The sequence below is a fragment of the Maylandia zebra genome, linkage group LG7, assembly GCF_041146795.1.
Source record: "Maylandia zebra isolate NMK-2024a linkage group LG7, Mzebra_GT3a, whole genome shotgun sequence".
Classification (NCBI taxonomy): domain Eukaryota; kingdom Metazoa; phylum Chordata; class Actinopteri; order Cichliformes; family Cichlidae; genus Maylandia; species Maylandia zebra.
Genome location: NC_135173.1, coordinates 33,859,447 through 33,882,428, shown reverse-complemented (window position 1 = coordinate 33,882,428; position 22,982 = coordinate 33,859,447). Strand labels below are relative to the sequence as shown.

The 22,982-nt window shown below is 39.3% G+C and overlaps 3 protein-coding genes and 1 pseudogene across 3 annotated transcripts in view; all 4 read right to left on the bottom strand.

Moving 5' to 3' along the window:
- Positions 1–4,781: 4,781 nt before the first annotated feature.
- LOC101478799 (E3 ubiquitin/ISG15 ligase TRIM25) lies at positions 4,782–8,164 on the bottom strand. Its single transcript, XM_012920494.3, has one exon. It carries the CDS (start codon positions 8,156–8,158, stop codon positions 6,899–6,901), a length of 1,260 nt encoding a protein of 419 aa, XP_012775948.3. The 5' UTR covers positions 8,159–8,164; the 3' UTR covers positions 4,782–6,898.
- A 953-nt stretch (positions 8,165–9,117) lies between these two features.
- LOC112431171 (tripartite motif-containing protein 16-like) lies at positions 9,118–12,005 on the bottom strand. Its single transcript, XM_076886272.1, has one exon. The coding sequence runs from the start codon at positions 11,997–11,999 to the stop codon at positions 10,341–10,343; it is 1,659 nt and encodes a 552-aa protein (XP_076742387.1). The 5' UTR covers positions 12,000–12,005; the 3' UTR covers positions 9,118–10,340.
- Positions 12,006–12,969: 964 nt separating this feature from the next.
- Positions 12,970–15,909, bottom strand: LOC101473940 (tripartite motif-containing protein 16-like; annotated as a pseudogene).
- Positions 15,910–18,994: 3,085 nt separating this feature from the next.
- atp8b1 (ATPase phospholipid transporting 8B1) overlaps positions 18,995–22,982 on the bottom strand; it is a 38,048-nt gene continuing 34,060 nt past the window's right edge. Inside the window, exons 26-30 of the mRNA XM_004538525.5 lie at positions 22,506–22,589; positions 22,041–22,286; positions 21,709–21,847; positions 21,078–21,208; positions 18,995–20,599 (exon numbers count right to left, since the gene is read on the bottom strand). Coding sequence (XP_004538582.3) covers positions 20,363–20,599; positions 21,078–21,208; positions 21,709–21,847; positions 22,041–22,286; positions 22,506–22,589 — 837 coding nt within the window. The 3' untranslated portion in view covers positions 18,995–20,362. The remainder of the gene's footprint in view (positions 20,600–21,077; positions 21,209–21,708; positions 21,848–22,040; positions 22,287–22,505; positions 22,590–22,982) is intronic.

The following is a 22,982-nucleotide window of genomic DNA, read 5'->3' as shown; positions in this document are numbered from 1 at the left end:
CGTGATATTGATGCAGCTGGCTGCAGGTTTAATGCAGATGAGTGTCATGTAAAAGTTAGGACCCAAATACAGGAGACTAGAAGCATTAGTTTTAATGTAAGTCCTTAAATAAATCAGAGAGTGACATTGTAAATCCACAAGATGTGAAGGGCAAGGAAAAATGCCAGGCTGCACCTGAGGAACAAATGTGGGAATCATAATTGATGCTGTGACGAAGACTGAGGGTAAAGCTGAGCATACACTGTATGATTTTTGGCTCATTTAGAGAAGATTTTTCAGTCACATGACCATTTTGGGGATCGGCCTGAGTTTCGCCTTAATCGTGTATTATGCATCATGTATACATGGGGTAATGAGAAGCGATTAACACCTCACAACCAGCTCCTGATCAGCAATCGTATAGTCACAAGAAAATCAAACCTGTTTGAAGTCCTGGTCGCCCCTCGTGAGGGTATCGCACTGTTGAAGTAGTGCCACGAGCCAGTTTAACACAACTTCTCACACTGCGCACGTGCAAACACAGAAATGGAAGTAAAAAAGACAGAGTAGCACGGCGGTGCAGTGTGTGATCTGGACACAAGCGATGGAGGCCCAACTTGTATAACTTTGGCAAGCTCATCCGAGCCTTTTCGATGTGGCCTCACAAAATTATCACGACCGCAACAACCGTGAAAATAGTTGGATGGACATTGCTGCTCAATCACAGCTGCCTGATCAATGTTTTTCATTAGCAATTTAGCAAAGCTGATGGCGGTGGTGTGTCTGTGTCAGTAAAAAAAAGAGAGCGAGAGACAGACTTTGTGTCATGTTATGGACGCACAGTGTGAGCACTCAGGTTGCCTCAGAGCATCGGGCTGTATAGTGTGAGACCCGTGATCGTGTGATCGTGACCTACGAACTTCTAACCCCTGCGATTTAGTCGTGCAGTTTGAGCAGGAGCTGAATAATGCGACTGAAAAAATCGCACAGTGTTTGCCCAGCTTAAGACTGGACTATTTATATAAAAGGGTGGAGTAAGGAGTGACCAAAGGGAGATACACAGAGCACTACACGACAAACACAGGAAGCTCATTTTGTACATCTGGATTTAATGTTTTCAGTGGGAGAGAGAAACATTTTTCATTCTTCTGTTGGCTTCTCCAGCCTTATTAACTTTTTCACTTATTATAAACACTTCTTCTCAAATTAAGTAAGATGGTAGATATGTCAGGGAAGATTGCGGGTAAACAACAAGACAGTATCAGAATGCTTTGAGTTCTGAGTGATGGGAGAAAAGCACTGTTTCTATCAGGATGGAGGTGGGGTGGTATCACCTTTGTGTGCTTCTTGTGCCCAAAGATCTTTTATACGTTCCAGTAATAAGGAGGAGACATGGTGTGTGTCGCTGGTACAAAGTAGTGATTTGATTCTGGATGAAGTTTGTGCTGGTGTCCCTGTCATGTGGTTGTAGTTATTTGACAGTTGCCACAGTTGGTTTCTCACAGTTGTTTTCTTTACAGCTCTGTAAGATCATGTCCAAGTTTTGTGCTGCAGTGTCTGTGTGAAAACCACCTAGTGTTAGATGTGTTCATTTCTCCAGGCCAACCTCGGAAACGATACTTGCTTCCTAAGAAGGCAATGACTCATGAAATATTTTACAAGCCCCTGGTTTAGGTACTTAAAACAATATTTGATTAGCTGTTTCATTTTGATCACCACAAAGAGCACCTTTTTTTTTATCAGCGCATACAGAGAATGTGGCTCCTTTATGAACTTCTGGCTACTCCAGCCATGTGTCTTTCTATGCTAATATTTGATTGTTATTTCACTGGATTGCAGCTAGTTTATGTGACGGTTACAGGCTTTGCATAAAATAACAGATACGTGATGAGGAGGTGGGCATTTTATCAGTGTCCAATATAACCATGTAGCCCTTGGCCCATCAATTCACTGCAGAAAGTCGTATAAACTGGTTTGCTGGATCGTAAACAGACTGTGAAAGCAGTGAAAACAGTCACACTAACAGTGCAATGCCTTGTAAAAAATTTGACAAAACTATAAATGATAATTTTTTTTATTATTTTTAAACAAATATTGTCAAACACTGGACATCATAGATCAAATATTCAATCTAATAAAAAATATAGCATTGTTAGACTGGTTTCACCACACAAGCCCACAAGGGGCTTCTGGACATTCTACTCAAAATATTTCTATAGGAGGCAGGAACCTCGGGGCAAATGACTGCAGCGAATCTGCACTGCTATCAAACTCGATTCCAATGCAACATGTTTCATCAGTTTTCTACAAAGTGGTGCAAGGAGAAATAAATTCATCTCAAGCTAAAAGTTGCAAGACTCTGGCAAGCAAATAAGCAAAATCGAAACAGTGGCAAAGTCAAAAAACCAACATAAGGAGCAAAACTAAAGTAGGAGGGAAAAAATAACACTTTAAACAAAGTCAAATATCTATCAGTGGATAGATGGAAATCTAGATAGAAATCAGGTGAGCATAAGTGTTTCCAGTCAGACATAAAGGAAGCAAAACCCAAAACAAGATACAAGATGTAAAACAACTTTTGAAATAAAACAGGAAGCAACTAAAATTCACATCTTAAACCCAGAGACAAGAAGACACACTCAATATAACACAGGCGCAGAGGAAACACTGGGGAGAATAGAAAAACAAAATCAGAACCACAACCAAAAATCAATATAACAAAACCCTAGAATTACATTGTTTTAATTCATTAGAGAAACATTTGTTGCACATTAAGAAAGCATACCGGGGACTTCAGCCACATCACGTCAGGTACTTGGCACCCTACACCCCCTACAGGTTTGGAAATGTCATGTCACTGACCAATCTTAGTAGCCCAAATAGGTCTAGGGAGGAGGTCAGGACATGATTCACTCTTCATATTCCCCATGCTTTCATGTAGTATTTCATGTAGCCAAGTATTGTATGTCAGTACCTGTTTTCAAGACAGTTAAAAGGAAGTTGCTCCAACTCCAAAAGCATTCAGGGAATGAAACATGTGGCTTGACTTCAGATTAAAATTTCCTCTCTAATGAGCATAAAATGATGCCGTGATAAATTAAAACAATGTAAAAGATTTGATAAGTACCTTTTTTTTTTAGTTCAGTGCTTTGCTTCATTATCATGATATAACTTGCTATGTGTACATATAGTAGTTTAGCAGTTTTTTTTTAATCTTATTATACTGAATGCAGTATCTAATTACAGTAGATGTGTAATTGGGGTATGACTGAGTTTGTTTAGCATTTGTACATTTGATGTATTGTTTTTTTACATAGTATTAGTTCCCCACAAAATAAACTGCAAAACGTTGTAAATAAGGCGAGAACGAACAAAACAAGGTAAGGGTTCTAATTAATGCCTGACAGAAATACATACCTTTATGTAAAGATTTAAACATATACCAGTCTTATTTTCTTTATTTCAGTTTTAGGATATTAAAAGTGCCATAAGCTTAATTGCAGATTAAACCTGCAGCGTGCATGTGACTGATTAGATTTAGCTGATATTGAGACAATCATGTTAGATCTCCTCCTCCAAATAGTTGCTCAGTCACACTTATCAGTGTTCAGGAGAGTGATCACTGGAAATTTAGCATCTTAAAATTGAGGATCATCATGCACCTTGTTATCAGTGCGGGCCCTTGGTTTCAGTTCATTATTTTAAAATGTGTGTGTGTGTGTGTGTGTGTGTGTGTGTGTGTGTGTGTGTGTGTGTGTGTGTGTGTGTGTGTGTGTGTGTGTGTGTTCCTCCCTCTCTTTTTTCCGCTCTCACTGCCAGATCCTGATTTTTTTTTCTTTTCCTGGGGAGTGTGTGGTCCTATCTGTGTGAGCATGTTCCCGTCTTTGTGTGTGTTCCTCTCGCTCTCTCTCTCTGTATATTCGGCCCTCACCTCGAGGCGAGTCGATCCTCTTACAGTAATACCATTGCCTAATCTCAGAGGCGTATCAGAGGGAGCTCAGAGCGCTCTGCACTAATAGGTTCACACAAATGGGATCTAGTCAAAAACCTCCCAATCCTCCTGCCACTGTAAATATGGAGAGCATTATCTGCGTCCGCCTGGAGGCCTCTGATGTGGAACTGATGCAGATTTGACAGAGAGACTGAGAGATAGCGGCCAAAAAAAGATGATTTAACATGCTGTTGACGTAGTTACAGCGGTAATTTGATTGGTTGTAGAGATGAATTGAATCAAATTTCAACTTTTAAAAGTCTGATGCAGCCTGGTCATTCATACAGGATTGTTCTCTCAACTTATTTGATACCTTTGAAGGCCAAAGCAAAGCTTTAATGTTGCGGTTGCTCTTTTTAAAAACTTTATTTTAAAGGTTGGTTGAACAGATTGTTTCTTTGAAAATATATACCAGGCATACAGCTGTAATAGTGCTTTTAATGCACTTTATAGTCTGCATTTATCATATCGTGGTAATAAAAGAATATGCACATAATGCAGCATTACAGTCACGATTAACCTCATTCCACAGTGTGTCTACAGCAAAACATTTTCTGTATTCCTTGCTGTAAAATCAGTTACACATTTTGTTATGTATTTCACTTATTTTTCCCTTGAATAAATGTAGGTTTCAGGCCAGTCAGTTGACTGTACTGATGATACAAGCATAGCATATCTGCTATCATAAATTTGTCAGTCTACTTCCCCTACAATTTTTAGTTTTTGTTTTGTTTTTTTAGTCACTGGCGCCTTCCTGAGGTGAGCTGTATTTATGACTCTGGAAATATTCAGTATGCATATTTTTTTGACATTACAAGCTTTAATTTTAAGGTAGTTATTTTTATTTTAATTTAAGTTTTCTAATCACAACATACTAAAGTTTTGCAGTCAATCATGTCTTACAGTGTACTGCAGCCGAAAACATCAGGCATGTACTTAAAACCCAAAGGAACACAGATAATTGCAGTTTTGCTTAAAAATTGCTGAAAATAAAAGCGTATACATTAAAACATTTTGGAATATGTGTCATAGATAAAAGATAAAGGAGACAATATAATGATATATAAAACATATAATGAACAGAAACAGAACCATTAAAAAAAGTGTTTTTGTTTTTTTACCATAGACTGGAATGAAAAGGAGGCAAGAATCCTGTAACAACAACAACAACAACAACAACAACAACAATGGTAATAATATTAACAGGTAGATAAATAAAATTAGTAAAGTCAACTCTAGTTTGAAAGACATTAGCAGAATAAATAAATGAAGAAAACAATCAGAAAACGTCTATGCAGCAGTACAGCATTGAAGTTTTGTAAGTCTTATAAATAGTTTGTGTCCCCAGAAAACATCAGTTTTTATGTTTGTCACTATTGCAATTCTCATTTCAATTAAGATAAAAAAAAACAAAAAACAATAAACAACAAAAAATATATATATTTGAAGGTTGAACCTCTAATGGAGAAGTGATTGTGACTGGAAAATGTTGTGAAAGAATAATTTAATAACGTTATTGTCGTAGTTAAACATATACCAAACATGTCAAAGCTTGCAAAGTTAAACTACTACTAAAAAATCTTTAAACCTCTCAATCACAAAAAGATGCAGTAATATATGTGAAAATATTAATAATGCTGGCTGTTCTCACTGGTGGCGCTGATTCTTCACTGAAGTGAGAATTATAATGAAAGCAAAGCTGAGAGAGACAAATGCAGTCATGCAGTGACATCAAGAGGGTGCAAACAGTACTGCTCTATTTAAACGCAGGCTGCTGCTTATTTCAGTGGTTGCACTCAGGTCAAGACACAAACATGCATTTATAAACCTTAAACACTGCTTTGTCAAAAGAAATATATGTACAAATCAATGAAATATGAACAAAATAATGTAAGATACCAAAAACGCATATCTCTCTTATAACTGCAGATATCGGTGACAGTGTCTTCCATGATGGCTATGACAAAGACCTTTCTATCTTCCAATAGTTAGAATTAGTTAGAATGTTATTTAAAATGAAAACTCAGTCATACATGTGATTGGTGATGGTGATGTACCCTACTGCTTGCCCTGTGACAGACTTGCAGCTCTGAATGGACTGATGGATGAAATTCACATATTTAGGGAGTTTGTTATTCCTGTGTTTACATTTCAGTTTGACCAGAAATTTTCAGAGCTCTTTTTATTTTAGGGCACCATCATATTTGGAACTTAAATAAAGGAAATATAAAAGTGATTAGAAGTGTCATTTCAATTGAATCCAACCAAGCTGTATACAAATGCCCTTTCCCATTCTTGACAGTAAACTTTAATCAGTGTAATATTTTTAATTAGAGACGGAGAGCTGTGGAGCAGGGGGGCTAGCACTAGAAAATCACGTTTCTATGTTATCATATTTTACAGTTTACATCCAATTTATAAACTTCAAGATGACATAAGTGAGTGTGTTTAACAAAAACTTAATTAGTCCAAAATAAGAAACTAATCTTTACAATCTCATCTAATGACTGCGGTCTACTTGAGCTCAACTACAGATCCATAACCAACAAAAAATCCTGCATAGAGCGGCTGAGTGAATGTTGCCTGCACTCTGTGGAGGAGAGTCATGTCGTCAGAAACACTGTAGAAGGACAGAGTACCTGCACTGTGGTCCAGATACACTCCAATAGTGGAGGACTGACACGTGGAGATGTGAGTCCTGATATTGTCATGTCTAAATTCAAATTTATCTCTTATACTATATAGCGCCCAAGATGTGTCATCATTCCCAAATCCATAAACTGGTAGTCTGTTTGTGTTTGTGACTGCTACTGCAACAGTCCTAGACCACGTCACCTCCCAGTAACACTGGCCAGCACAATTAGGATCTCCTGAAAGAAAAAAAATGAGACATTTTTTTTCTTTCAGGAGATCCTAATTGTGCTAACATCAGCAGGTTATTAAAAAAAATTTTGTTTGTGTACTATGTTTTTGTAGTGCTTTTTTCTTGCTAGCAGATATTAAAATCTCACTTTCTGTGTTTGGAACCAGTGTGATATGTTGTGAATAGTTTAAGAATTCCTCTCTAGTTGTGTGTTCTCTTTGTGACGGTGACTGATCACAGTCACTCACTGTTGCTGATAGCTTGGTCCATTGTCCTTTGAGTATGTCCTGCGTCTTTTCCCTGATTTCTGACAGAGAAGCTGTCACATCATCAAAGTTACACAGAGGGTGAATACTGATGCTGGGTGGCTTCTCACTGAAAGTCAAGCTTGGCTGTGAGGGATACTTTTGTAGAAAGGTGATGTAATCCTGCATGTGACAGAGTTGTTCCAACTCAGATTTCTTCTGTTGTAGATCAACAGTCTCCTGCTTCAACTTTTCTTGAATCTCTGTAAGTCGACTCACCTCCTTTTTTTGCTTAGATCTGATCTGCTGCTTTAAATCAGACCTTATTTTTTCTAGGAGGCAGATAAGCTCTGTGAAGATTATCTCACTGTCCCTTACAGCTTTATCTGCAGATTGACTGATGGCCTTCATTTTCTGCTGAAGAACCCACATGTGTTTATCTTGGTCCTTAATTCTCTGCTGGATTTTCTCCTGACACACCTCGAGCTCTCTCTGCTTCTCACTCATTTCTTTTGCAGCTGAAACTGTGTCGTGGCCTTTATGTTCATCCATGGAGCACAGATAACAGATACACTGCTGATCAGTGCGACAGAAAATCTTCATAGCTTCATTGTGATGAGAGCAGATATTGTCCTGAAGCTTCTGGGAGGGGTCCACCAGCTTGTGTTTCCTAAAGGCGGGGGATTCATAGTGAGGCTGGAGGTGCTGCTCACAGTAAGAGACCAGACACTGCAGACAGGACTTGACAGCTTTCAGCTTTCTCTCAGTGCAGACATCACAGCTCACATCTTCAGGTCCAGCATAGCGGTGAGTAGCAGGAGCAGTTTGTCCAGTCTTCTTCAGGTCCTCCACTAATTCTGCCAACATGGTGTTTTTCCCCAGAGCAGGCCTCGGTGCAAATGTCTGTCTGCACTGAGGACAGCTGTGGATGTTCTTCCGATCCTCTTCATCCCAGTGGTTTTGAATACAGTTCATACAGTAGTTGTGTCCACAGGGAATAGTTACCGGATCCTTCAGGAGATCCAAACAGATCGAACAGCAGAGTTTGTCCTGGTTTATCTGGGCTCCTCGCTGCGTCATTTCACCTCTGAGAATGCGATTGTGAAATAGTTTCACTTTCATCTTACCAGAAAAACAGGGCTGAGCTGCAGTTATTTCATTTCAGCTTCTAACACGCACTGACTGGCATGTCAGAGCACAGCATGCCGGTTACACTCATCTTTAAACTTGCAGATCTGTGATCAGGGCAGGAACAGAAAACACCTGAAATGAATGGGACTGACTTTTCTATATAACAGGAATGAGGGGGGAGGGGCTAATTCCTTCCTCATCAAACAAAGGTCAAAGTTTGTCAAGAGTGTGTGTTTGAGAGTAAGAGCACAATAAGCTTAGCAACTTAGCTTATCTGTGACTGAACTGCACCAATTTCATTGTATCATGAGTTAAAGAGGATTAAAGATTAGTCTTATGACTGAACAGATGCCACTTCCAAACTTATAGAACTAGCAGTTATTGTGTGGGTGAGGTACACTTGTACCTCACAATTCATTATTTTCACTTAAAATTTGCTATCCGCGATTTTGTTCACCAACACAATTAATTCATTCATTTATGCATCCATTCATTTTCAAAATATTAACATTTTACTTCATCTTTTAAATGTTATATCTTCTTCAAAGTGGCCTTTAAAAGTGTAAGTTATATTATTATATTATCTGAAAGCAAACACTGAGCTAGAACTAGATGGCTCTGCAGTCCCATTGTCAATCACGTCCTTTATTTCAGCATTAAGATACTTTCTTCTCTCTGGACGAACCTGATAAAACATCTAATTGTCGAGGAATCCTCCACGTCTGTGTCATGTTGGATGTTTATTCATTTAATGTACATATTTAATGCCTTTAACTACTTAAATCACCTTCAAAGTTAATCAGGCCTTACCGATGCACATTTGCTCTCCTGCTGTTTTTAATTCACAGCTTTTACCCTCTCGAAACACTTTAATGAACATCAACAGGAACACAAACAGAAAAAAAAGATTATATGCATTCAAATAGTACAAATTTTATTTATGTTAAAGAAAACCAAATCCCTAGTCAGGTTTCCCACAGCAACAATAACTGTGCACTGTATATTATTTACATCAGCAGTATTTTCACAAACAAATAACTTTAAAACCTAAAGTTACATTAAATTGAGCAAACCTAATTTACTCAGTCTTAATGTTTTAGTACAGGTGTACCCCATGTTTTTGCAAAATGAGAACCCAATGTGGAAGAAAAGGCTGAAAAGAACAAAAAGAATAAGTATTTCCAGCACTCAGATGATGTGAATTACTAAAAAGATAAAAAGGCCCAAAAGTTATAAGCTAACTAGGAAAAACACCAGTGCAAATCAATCAATAAGAGCCAGGCAGACAATAATAATAGAGGGAAATTGTCCCGAGTATACAAATCAGAAATCCACAGGCAAGGTTTATGAAATATGAAATAATTAGAACGGAGAAAAGAAACACAAATCAGCAAAGCAAAAGCAAAAGCAGAAAAAGAAACACTGGAGAGAAGGGTAAGCATGAACACAAACAAATATTAGTTTACAAATGAGGAAACAAAACCCTGATTCACAGATATTAAGTAAACCCCAACACCCTAACAGATACAGTACCAATCATTGGTTTGGTCAAGTTTAATTATAATAATAATACATAAAACAAGCTTCTGCAAACTTGTTCTAAACAAGTAAATTTCCTAACAGAACATCAGTGGTGGTAGAGAGATAGTTTAAAGGGAAATTTCTAATCATCTTGATCACTCATAAAGGTTCATTTGTGGTTTAATTTTCCTCTTAGTGGACTTTTGATTTATCCCAAACGTAGCATATTTGGTAGTAGGGATACTTTTCTGCACAGTATGGCATAAAAAGCTCCACATGTTGTTCTTTAGTAATGGGGTCATTTTTATACTCCTGGTATAAAACATGGAAAATAACTGAAAAAGAAAATTAAATAGTGTTCCCCACTATGACTGTATTCAACCTTTGACTGGTTCTGCAGCTATATATGTGGACAATAGCTGTGATAAATTATGTCAACACTAAGACATGTTCAAATAACATTTGAATGGCAACCAGCTGCTGACAGTATTATGGTGTAAAGCTTTTATTCTATCCTGGTAAAATCTACAATAAGAAACGACTGATTACAGTAGGTGCATCGTAAAATAACACTACACAGAGTGACACAGTTACTCTTTCTCCTGCCCATCTATTTGAGTTCACACAATTTCAGAGAATTACCACAACCATAAACACTGAGTCCAGCATAGAGCGGCTGACTGAATGTGGTCTGGACTCTGTGGAGGAGAGTCATGGTGTTAGAGATCCAGTAGAAAGACAGAACACCTGCACTGTGATCCAGGTACACTCCAATTCTAGCAGACCGAGGACCCGAGATGGTGTTGCTCATGCTGTTGTGAATAAATTCAACAGAATTTTCTAAAGCCCAAGATCTGTCATTGCATCCAAATTCACTTTCATCTCCTGTTCTGCTAATGTCCTTGTATGTGACTGCAACTGTAGCACTAGCTGGTCCCATCTCCACCTCCCAGTAGCAACGTCCAGTCAGGCTCTCTCTGCTCAGAACCTGCTGTCTTTGAGTGAATCTGTCTGGATGATCAGGATACAGCTGTTTTTTTATCGTCAATCTAGCTACTCTGTTGCCTTCAGATAATATCAGCTGTGGGTGTGCAGTGTTTAGATCCAGTGTGATTTGACGTGAATACTGCAAGAAGTCAGCTCTGGTCTTGGGTTCTGGCTCCGGTAGGAGTAAAAAATCCGCACTGGTCACTTGAAGTGAGATCTTGGTCCACTCAAGTTTAATAGTATTCTCGAGTTTCTTTCTGACCTCTGATACAGCTGCTGTTACTTCATCAAAGTAACACGGTGAGTGAATATTGATACTGGGCGAGTTTGTGGATTCACTTAGAGACGACAGAAGAGGGTAACTGTGTAGGAAGTGGATGTGATCTTGTGTGCATGACAGCTGTTCCAGCTCTGTCCCTTTCCTCTTCAGTTCAGCGAGCTCCTGCTGCAGCTTCTCCTGTAGCTCCCCGACTCTGTTCAACTCATTTTTCTGCTTAGATCTGATCTGCTGCTTCAGATTGGAGCTTCTTTTTTTGATGAGTGAAACAAGATCCTCGAAGACCTTCTCATTGTCTCTCACAGCTTTATCAGCAGACTGATTGATCGCCTCCACCTCCTGCTGAAGCACCTTCACGTCTTTCTCCTTTTCTTTAATTCTCTGCTGGATGTTTTGCTGACTCACCTCGAGCTCTCTCTGTTTCTCTTTCCTTTCTGTTGAAGCTGGGACTGCGTCGTGGCCTTTATGTTCATCCATGGAGCACAGATAACAGATACACTGCTGATCAGTGCGACAGAAAATCTTCATAGCTTCATTGTGATGAGAGCAGATATTGTCCTGAAGCTTCTGGGAGGGGTCCACCAGCTTGTGTTTCCTAAAGGCGGGGGATTCATAGTGAGGCTGGAGGTGCTGCTCACAGTAAGAGACCAGACACTGCAGACAGGACTTGACAGCTTTCAGCTTTCTCTCAGTGCAGACATCACAGCTCACATCTTCAGGTCCAGCATAGCAGTGAGTAGCAGGAGCAGTTTGTCCAGTCTTCTTCAGGTCCTCCACTAATTCTGCCAACATGGTGTTTTTCCCCAGAGCAGGCCTCGGTGCAAATGTCTGTCTGCACTGAGGACAGCTGTGGATGTTCTTCCGATCCTCTTCATCCCAGTGGTTTTGAATACAGTTCATACAGTAGTTGTGTCCACAGGGAATAGTTACCGGATCCTTCAGGAGATCCAAACAGATCGAACAGCAGAGTTTGTCCTGGTTTATCTGGGCTCCTCGCTGCGTCATTTCACCTCTGAGAATGCGATTGTGAAATAGTTTCACTTTCATCTTACCAGAAAAACAGGGCTGAGCTGCAGTTATTTCATTTCAGCTTCTAACACGCACTGACTGGCATGTCAGAGCACAGCATGCCGGTTACACTCATCTTTAAACTTGCAGATCTGTGATCAGGGCAGGAACAGAAAACACCTGAAATGAATGGGACTGACTTTTCTATATAACAGGAATGAGGGGGGAGGGGCTAATTCCTTCCTCATCAAACAAAGGTCAAAGTTTGTCAAGAGTGTGTGTTTGAGAGTAAGAGCACAATAAGCTTAGCAACTTAGCTTATCTGTGACTGAACTGCACCAATTTCATTGTATCATGAGTTAAAGAGGATTAAAGATTAGTCTTATGACTGAACAGATGCCACTTCCAAACTTATAGAACTAGCAGTTATTGTGTGGGTGAGGTACACTTGTACCTCACAATTCATTATTTTCACTTAAAATTTGCTATCCGCGATTTTGTTCACCAACACAATTAATTCATTCATTTATGCATCCATTCATTTTCAAAATATTAACATTTTACTTCATCTTTTAAATGTTATATCTTCTTCAAAGTGGCCTTTAAAAGTATAAGTTATATTATTATATTATCTGAAAGCAAACACTGAGCTAGAACTAGATGGCTCTGCAGTCCCATTGTCAATCACGTCCTTTATTTCAGCATTAAGATACTTTCTTCTCTCTGGACGAACCTGATAAAACATCTAATTGTCGAGGAATCCTCCACGTCTGTGTCATGTTGGATGTTTATTCATTTAATGTACATATTTAATGCCTTTAACTACTTAAATCACCTTCAAAGTTAATCAGGCCTTACCGATGCACATTTGCTCTCCTGCTGTTTTTAATTCACAGCTTTTACCCTCTCGAAACACTTTAATGAACATCAACAGGAACACAAACAGAAAAAAAAGATTATATGCATTCAAATAGTACAAATTTTATTTATGTTAAAGAAAACCAAATCCCTAGTCAGGTTTCCCACAGCAACAATAACTGTGCACTGTATATTATTTACATCAGCAGTATTTTCACAAACAAATAACTTTAAAACCTAAAGTTACATTAAATTGAGCAAACCTAATTTACTCAGTCTTAATGTTTTAGTACAGGTGTACCCCATGTTTTTGCAAAATGAGAACCCAATGTGGAAGAAAAGGATGAAAAGAACAAAAAGAATAAGTATTTCCAGCACTCAGATGATGTGAATTACTAAAAAGATAAAAAGGCCCAAAAGTTATAAGCTAACTAGGAAAAACACCAGTGCAAATCAATCAATAAGAGCCAGGCAGACAATAATAATAGAGGGAAATTGTCCCGAGTATACAAATCAGAAATCCACAGGCAAGGTTTATGAAATATGAAATAATTAGAACGGAGAAAAGAAACACAAATCAGCAAAGCAAAAGCAAAAGCAGAAAAAGAAACACTGGAGAGAAGGGTAAGCATGAACACAAACAAATATTAGTTTACAAATGAGGAAACAAAACCCTGATTCACAGATATTAAGTAAACCCCAACACCCTAACAGATACAGTACCAATCATTGGTTTGGTCAAGTTTAATTATAATAATAATACATAAAACAAGCTTCTGCAAACTTGTTCTAAACAAGTAAATTTCCTAACAGAACATCAGTGGTGGTAGAGAGATAGTTTAAAGGGAAATTTCTAATCATCTTGATCACTCATAAAGGTTCATTTGTGGTTTAATTTTCCTCTTAGTGGACTTTTGATTTATCCCAAACGTAGCATATTTGGTAGTAGGGATACTTTTCTGCACAGTATGGCATAAAAAGCTCCACATGTTGTTCTTTAGTAATGGGGTCATTTTTATACTCCTGGTATAAAACATGGAAAATAACTGAAAAAGAAAATTAAATAGTGTTCCCCACTATGACTGTATTCAACCTTTGACTGGTTCTGCAGCTATATATGTGGACAATAGCTGTGATAAATTATGTCAACACTAAGACATGTTCAAATAACATTTGAATGGCAACCAGCTGCTGACAGTATTATGGTGTAAAGCTTTTATTCTATCCTGGTAAAATCTACAATAAGAAACGACTGATTACAGTAGGTGCATCGTAAAATAACACTACACAGAGTGACACAGTTACTCTTTCTCCTGCCCATCTATTTGAGTTCACACAATTTCAGAGAATTACCACAACCATAAACACTGAGTCCAGCATAGAGCGGCTGACTGAATGTGGTCTGGACTCTGTGGAGGAGAGTCATGGTGTTAGAGATCCAGTAGAAAGACAGAACACCTGCACTGTGATCCAGGTACACTCCAATTCTAGCAGACCGAGGACCCGAGATGGTGTTGCTCATGCTGTTGTGAATAAATTCAACAGAATTTTCTAAAGCCCAAGATCTGTCATTGCATCCAAATTCACTTTCATCTCCTGTTCTGCTAATGTCCTTGTATGTGACTGCAACTGTAGCACTAGCTGGTCCCATCTCCACCTCCCAGTAGCAACGTCCAGTCAGGCTCTCTCTGCTCAGAACCTGCTGTCTTTGAGTGAATCTGTCTGGATGATCAGGATACAGCTGTTTTTTTATCGTCAATCTAGCTACTCTGTTGCCTTCAGATAATATCAGCTGTGGGTGTGCAGTGTTTAGATCCAGTGTGATTTGACGTGAATACTGCAAGAAGTCAGCTCTGGTCTTGGGTTCTGGCTCCGGTAGGAGTAAAAAATCCGCACTGGTCACTTTAAGTGAGATCTTGGTCCACTCAAGTTTAATAGTATTCTCGAGTTTCTTTCTGACCTCTGATACAGCTGCTGTTACTTCATCAAAGTAACACGGTGAGTGAATATTGATACTGGGTGAGTTTGTGGATTCACTTAGAGACGACAGAAGAGGGTAACTGTGTAGGAAGTGGATGTGATCTTGTGTGCATGACAGCTGTTCCAGCTCTGTCCCTTTCCTCTTCAGTTCAGCGAGCTCCTGCTGCAGCTTCTCCTGTAGCTCCCCGACTCTGTTCAACTCATTTTTCTGCTTAGATCTGATCTGCTGCTTCAGATTGGAGCTTCTTTTTTTGATGAGTGAAACAAGATCCTCGAAGACCTTCTCATTGTCTCTCACAGCTTTATCAGCAGACTGATTGATCGCCTCCACCTCCTGCTGAAGCACCTTCACGTCTTTCTCCTTTTCTTTAATTCTCTGCTGGATGTTTTGCTGACTCACCTCGAGCTCTCTCTGTTTCTCTTTCCTTTCTGTTGAAGCTGGGACTGTGTCGTGGCCTTTATGTTCAACCTTGGAGCACAGACAACAGATACACTGCTGATCAGTGCGGCAGAAAATCTTCATAGCTTCACTGTGATGAGAGCAGACATGGTCATCAAGCTTCTGGGAGGGGTCCACCAGCTTGTGTTTTTCAAAGGCAGGGGATTCATAGTGAGGCTGGAGGTGCTGCTCACAGTAAGAGACCCGACACTGCACACAGGACTTGACAGCTTTCAGCTTTGTGTCAGTGCAGAAATCACAGCTCACATCTTCAAGTTCAGAAGAAGCGCTGACTGAAGTCTTCTTCAGGTCCTCCACTGACTCTCCCAACATGGTGTTTTTCCCTAGAGCAGATCTCGGTGCAAAGGTCTGTCTCCACTGAGGACAGCTGTGGGTTTCCTTCTGATCCTCTTTATGCCAGTGGATTTGAATACAGTTCATACAGTAGCTGTGTCCACAGGGAATATTCACCGGATCCTTCGGGAGATCCAAACAGATCGAACAGCAGAGTTTGTCCTGGTTTCAGTGGGTTCCTCCCTGCGCCATTTCACCGGTCAGAGACTATGATTGTGAAATAGTTTCACTTTTGTCATACAAAGAAACAAAACTGACTCTCATTCCTTCTGTTCACATGCACTGAATGGGGTTTACGTGCACACCATGCTGGTCACACCCATCTGTAAACTTGTAGATCTAACTATAGGAACAGGAAACATGTGGACCGAGTGGGAGTGTTTGTTTGGAAAGCAGGAAGCTTATTTCTCTGTGTTACAAAGATCAGTGTCCGTCTGAACTGAAACATCTGATCTGAGTGAAAGTGTGTGAAAGAAACAGATTAAAGACTCATGGACCATAACTTATTGCTTATTCAAGATTAACCTTCAATCTTGTTATTATTCGCACTTAAAAGCGATCATGCATGAATCTCTTCTTATTTCTCAAATCGGTTCATGTATTTTATCCAAAAATCTTTGTACAATATTCCAAAATAACAAAGCTAAAGGATTTTTAATTAAGCTCTACGTTAAAATGTTTTAAAGCAGGAATAAAAAGTGACTTTCCCGTTTACTTGTGTAAAATTTTAAAGACAAATATATGAATACAAATGTAAATAACCACCAAAAGATTTCATGAAGGTGAAACTGAGGACATTTCCCTCCTTAAATAATATCCTTTTCAAAAAATGATTGCATTGAATAAATGCATGTAACTATAGAGGTAATGAGTAATGGTAAGTATGTATGTGTATGTATGAAATGCCCAGCATGGATGCTTGTAAAGGTTTGTGCAATATGTTGTAAAAAGAGGCATGTAACAAAAACATGTTGGCAACAGCCTCCCAGAGAGAGTGTGTGTGACAGATGATATACTCCCGTCACTCCCACCTTACAGGTGCAGCTGGATACTTTAACAATCTAACCCAAAACACAAAGGTGACAATAGCAGTGCTACAAGGCCATCACACTCCCACCAATAAAAATATGGTTTAGCTAGCCATCTACAAAGCTGGTTTAAACTTTTGAACTTCCTTCATCTCAGCCCCATTTCTTCCTATAGAGGCATATGGAAGCAGAAAGAAGTTAACATTTTACCAAAAAATTGAAAAGAATAGTACCGAGACACAGCCCTCGATAGTGCATCAGCCAAAACATTGTGTGCACCTTTATATGTTGAACATCGAGATCATATGACTGAAGAAGGAGGCACCATCTCATAAGACGTTGGTTGGGATTCTGAAGAGAATGAGGGAATGTGAGGGGAGTGTGACCTGTGTAAACTACAACCTGCACCTACAGCTTGATGCATGCTCAATCACCCCAGTAAGAAAATCCCAAAAAGTTGATTCTGTTCATCTGGACATAGCTTTGTCAGTGGCAGAAGTGCACCTACATACACTTCAAAATGTTGTAGAGTCCATATTAAAGGCGATGCTCAGACTGGACAGACCTACCCTTGCAAAAGAGAGAGAATACAATAACCTCAGTTTTATCTGAATTTAGCAGCAAGAATATACAGGTCATCAAGATCTTTATGACATTCCTGCAGTTTGACTAAGCTGGGGATCCTTGTTTAGCAGTGAAAATGTATATTATCCCTTCAAATGATACTGCCTAAGGAAAGCATATGATGTAAACAGAACCTGTTCTGGCACTAAATCCTGTGGAACTGCATATTTAACAGTGTGTGAAGAAGACGCTGTTAAGCACACACGCAGGCTATATCCCAATTCAGGGTCTGCAGCCTTAAAGTACGCAGCCTTAACGGTCCACAAGGGCCGCGTACTCAAAGACCGCTAAGGCCGGAAGTGCGAGGCTTGTGAAATGGGACAGTCTAGCCTCCGTCGCGCTGCCCAGGTTGCCTAGCAACCATGATACTAACAGCTGGAAACGTTTCATACAGCTTTGTTTGACAGAAATGAAGGAGAACATAATTTGTTCATTTGTTTGTTTGTTTCTACATGCGCTTTGATCATTCTCTGTAAGATTAAGCTCAGCTAATGAACGGCGTATATTTTAAAGTAAAGGCTTTAAAACCAAGTTAGTACAAACGTCACTAATGTCACATAACTTTGCCGACATGTGGCCAACAGTAATGTTTAATGTTCTTCGTTATTAAACATTTGCACATAAATAAGTGACATAATAATATTCAGTACATACTTAAAGTTTTCTCGGGCGCCCCTCATCCGCCGGTTTTTTTTTTCGGAAAAATTGTCCACACCCACCGCCGCGCTATGCATTCTGGGATATGTTGGGCCACGACGAAGTCTACACCGCCACGTCCTTAAAATTCAGGGAAAAGGAGGACGCATTTGAGGGCCGCATTTCGAGCAGCCTTCGAATTGGGACAGCCTTCGTTGTGTTGCTGTGATGTAATCGGCCTTAAAATGCGGCCTTTAAGGCTGCAGACCCTGAATTGGGATACAGCTACACACACTCCATCCATTTCCAGGAACAAATAAGAGTCTATTAGATAGGAGTCAAACCATCTTATACTGACAGCATGGTCTAATCGCTGAGGTCTAGCAGGACGAGCACAGAGAGCACTATGATGAGCTCTGAAACTTTTCAAATAAGCCATTCATCTGAAGATGATCTGTTAGCTGTTTGACAACTACTCTTTCAAGAATCTTTGAGATGAGACGAAGGTTGGAGATGTATCGATAATTAGGTAAGAGCTGTGTCAACTGCTGGCTTCTCAAGTCATGGTTTAATTACGGCCTTTTAAAGGCCTGTGGCACGTTGCCCATTAACAGAGAGATTATTGCTTCTCAAACATGGTGGTAGGATTTCTTTGAGCACTTTTGAAGGGATGGGTTCTAACAGACGTGTTGACTGTCTGCGGGAAGTAATGGTTGAAGTTCACTCAGAAAGCTCAGTCAGAGAGACACTAAATAAATATCAGTGGTATTGAAGGTTGCTGTATGTAATGATAGATTTGTGAGATGATTATTATTTGATTTGTGAATAAATTCATTAAGTCATTACTAGTTAAGGTTAAAGGAAGACTCAGCTCAACAGAGCTTGGACTAAGAAGATTGCTTATACATTATCTCTCTTGTAAGAAAGCACTTCTGCCAGGAAGACACCTTCATTAGAACAAAGTTGAAGTACTGGCAGGAATCTGTTTTTGACCAGTTTGGGAGGGTGAGAGACTGCAGAAAAGAGGAGCAATACTCAAATTAAAATTTAAATAAAGACACATTTCAGATTGCTAAATGTGCCCTTGGCTTTTATTAACAACCACATGATAAAACACCATCATACATCAAAGACCATACTGCTGCTTTTACTTAACAGCAGTCCTGATCGACTATTCCATTCATTCAGGAATAAAAAGACATCATCTGTGGACAGTAACACTAGCATGAAAAAGATACAGTAACAGTCAGAACAGGAACTATCATCAGTCTTGGCTCCTCAATATTCTAAACCTGATTAGAGGACTGGAAAAAAAACCTTTTCTTTGGGTTGATTGTAAACAAAATGAAACAAACATACACATACACACACATACCCACTCACACTAAGATAATTCTCCTGTTTGAACCTAAAGAACATGTAAGTTAACTTGGAATAATTTGTAAAAACAGAAAGGAACGTACAAACTAGTAAAAGTTAATCAAATGAAGATAAACCGACAAACCCTTGCTCTATTTCTGAAGTAAGCTCTGAAGATTGTTGGAGGAGGAAAGTGTGGTTTGTTTTTTTTAATGTAAGGCACCGAACAAAACAAGGATCCAACTTGGAAAGAGGTATTTAAAAGATTTCAAGCATGAAGTACCTTAATTTAGTGATTACTCTAAGTACACCTGGTTTGATGCTGCAGAGGAGAAAAGATCACCATTCACATCTCACTGTTAAATTAAGACACACTTTATAACATCTGACCACCCTGCATTGCCTAGCATAGTAACGTCCCACTATTATGTAGAATAAAATATTAAAAAGATGATGTCTTGACTTGTTTAACTTTAGCCCACTAGCTTAATGTGAAGGTAAATCTTTGGAGGTCAACGAATGGAAATCAAACTAACCGATGCTTTAGTCTGACTTAATGCAGTACAGATTAAATATTATTCTTATACTTTTAACGAAAACACTAATATGTCAAGTGTGCTGTAGACACAAGGCTAAAACTCAAAATCAAAATTATTATATTAGTGTTACAGTACAGAAAGACTTAGCAGGGATAAACTGACTAAAAATAAAACTCTTTTAAAATCCTGAGTTAAATAACATTGTCAGTCACACAGATGCTGCGTGACCTCAGACCTCATAATGACGGTCGTTTTCGGTGAGCTTTTTTCGCTTTAGTATTTCAACAAAGTTTGTGCATAGAGGTGCATCTGGAGGCGGGGAGTCTAGGTCACAGACAGGAGCGAAAAACAATTTAGAAGAGTTTCATTTAAGAAACTTCAGGAGAGCTCATTTTCTTTTATTCCCTTCTGGCATGCTCAGAATACCTTATAGGGAAAATGTTCTTAAACTGCAATAGAATAACTAAGTGCTCTTTGCACTCCCAAATATTTACAGCTCCCCCTACTGCAGTTTTGCTCCGTCTCAGACTCAGACCCGCCCCTTCAGATGTTTTCGGCCTCTCTCCGGGGAATCTCCCTGATGCTCTCTTGAGGTCCACCATGTGCCCGTGGGCGCCGTCGAAAGCTCTGCCCAGATGCAATAAGGTCAGCGTAGCCTTGGGCGTGAGAGAAGGCGTATGCAGATCGCCGGGAACGCCGGCCTCGCTGGAAGGGCGCTGGCTTTTTCTTATCGTCGTCTTCCTTCAGCTCCATCTCGTATTTCTTTCTGTTTCTCTGGACCTAAAGGACGATTGGAAATAAGCCGGTAATATATGAAGCAGAAGGGTCCATGGAAATAAAGTAGAAAGTCATAATGGAAAGAAGAAATCAATTTTACTTCAAAAGATGGTCAGAATACAGCCTTAAAAGCAACTTGTAATTACAAAAGAGCGCTTCTGCAATACAGCCGGCACCCTAATGATGCTGTGTAATTGTAATGTAAGAATGGTGGGTTAGGATAATCTATGCTACAGCCCTGCCATCAATGTTAGGAAATAAAGTTGTGGCCAGAATTAGTAAGTGATAATCATACATTTAAAGCAATGCATGAAAGAAACAAAAAACAAAGCTATGTTGTTTTATGTTTATTAATATATTTATGTATGTCAAGCATCTTATTGCCCATCACCCAGGACTCCCCCACCTTCCCTGAGAGGGTTCAGGCTGATGGGTCAGAAAATGACCAGCAGGCTTGTTGCTGCACTGGCAGAGGTCTCACCTTGTCTCCTACAGAGGGCCAGATGGTTTTAGAGAGAAACTGGATGCAGATGACAGGCAGAAGGCTGATGCCCACAGTTAGGATGATGGTTAACCACAGGTACGGCTGGCGTAAAGCATTTGGTGCTACCCCTATAAACACAACATATAAATACACACACACACATGTTAACAGAGAAATGAAGAATGAGGGGTTTATGTGGGGACCTTCAATACTTGGACATGATTCTCATTGGGTAAAATTATTAGTAGAAGGCTATTGCATTCATGCTAATGAAAATAAAAAGCCTTTTGTCAAAGCCTGACTTACTGACAACTTGTAGAGGATTTAGCAGTTAAAGAGACTTAACTTTTCTTGACAAACAGCTGTAAGGAGTGTCTACACTGAAAGCTACAAATGAATGATGAAGTTGCCTTAATGCAATTATTGTTTAATATATCAACAAGTAATTTGTCAGTGATATTGCAGCTTCAGCTGGCCAGAGATCCCCTAGGAGCGATTTAATCTGAAGCAGGCTTTAAATTGGAGGCCAACCAACACAGGAATTTTAGAATACGTCATCAACCCTTATTGGCTTTTTGAATAACAGTCAGACAAACCGCTTAAATTAGTGAAGCTGTGGTCAACTAACCTGTGAAGGTGAAAACTGAGGGGAAGATGACATGGATCCCAGCACTGTGGATGTCAAACATGACCCCAAAGTAGATGGCTATGCTGCCCAGAACTGCAAAGCAGTTGACAAAAGTCCAGTAGGAGGTATCTAAGGAGATCTGACAAGACAGGAAGGAGAAAAGACAGACAGGATATTTTACATAAAAGCCATTACAAATATCAATATTCTTGAGTAGCTCCATATTTTGACAACATCAATACTTCAAATAAGTCACAAAATCCGAATTATAATTCCTAAAAGCAAAAACTGAAAATTTATGCACTGCACATGCTCAGAAATTTGTAACCAACCTGCAGATTCACGATAAAAATCAAGGACGAGGCAGCAACGACAGCAAAGGACTGATAGTCTGAGGGGGCTTCTCCGTCTTGCCCCATGGTTTGCAGGAAGGCTCCATAAGGTATGAAGAAGATGATGAGTGAGACGAAGATGCCGTGGAACAAGCTGATGAAAAAGTTTTTGTAGTTAAACAACGTCCCCTGCTGACCGGGAATGTAGAGTTTGGGGAATTTTAAACTCAGTCTGTCGTTGACATCCTACAACAGAGAAAGAAAGAGAAGGTTTCAAGAAATTTTAAGATTAAGAAAAAAATATCTACTGAAGAATGACTCAACTAAACTCTGTCTTTGTGCCATGAAATTATGAGAAAATTATGAAGAAAAAAAAAAAGCTACCGGTATTCATAATTAGTTTTTACATTCATGCAGGATACAATAGCCCTCTTTTCTTTGGTCTACAACAAATTCAGCTTTTACCTGGTCAAGAAGTCCAACAAGTAGAACAGGCAAGCTGCTGTAAGCCAGATTGTAGAGTGTGATAAACCAGTCTTCAAAGGTGATCTGCGGGAAGGAAAAAACAATCATTTATCGTCTCTGTTGCTGTTCAGTATTATCTGTCACTGAGTGTGTACTTTAGAAGTAAAGCACCACAAATCTGCACTTCTCACTGCACAACCTAATCCAAAGCAATCATGCTACTTAGTGGGATGAGGAATTGAAGATGTAGGAGAGACGTCTGCAGTATCATAATCTTGTTCTTGCCTCTTGTGCGACTGGAGCATTCAGATGTATGCACCGTTAAAAGTATTCTTTTAGGTGTTGCTCAGTAAAAACCTTTGAAGGTTAACATTACGACCCCTTAGGCAAAAGGACCAAGGTACAAATTTAGACATTAAACCGAGAAGTTGATGTTGACTAATGGAAATTAGGTTGTGTGTGTGAAAGGCGTTTTCT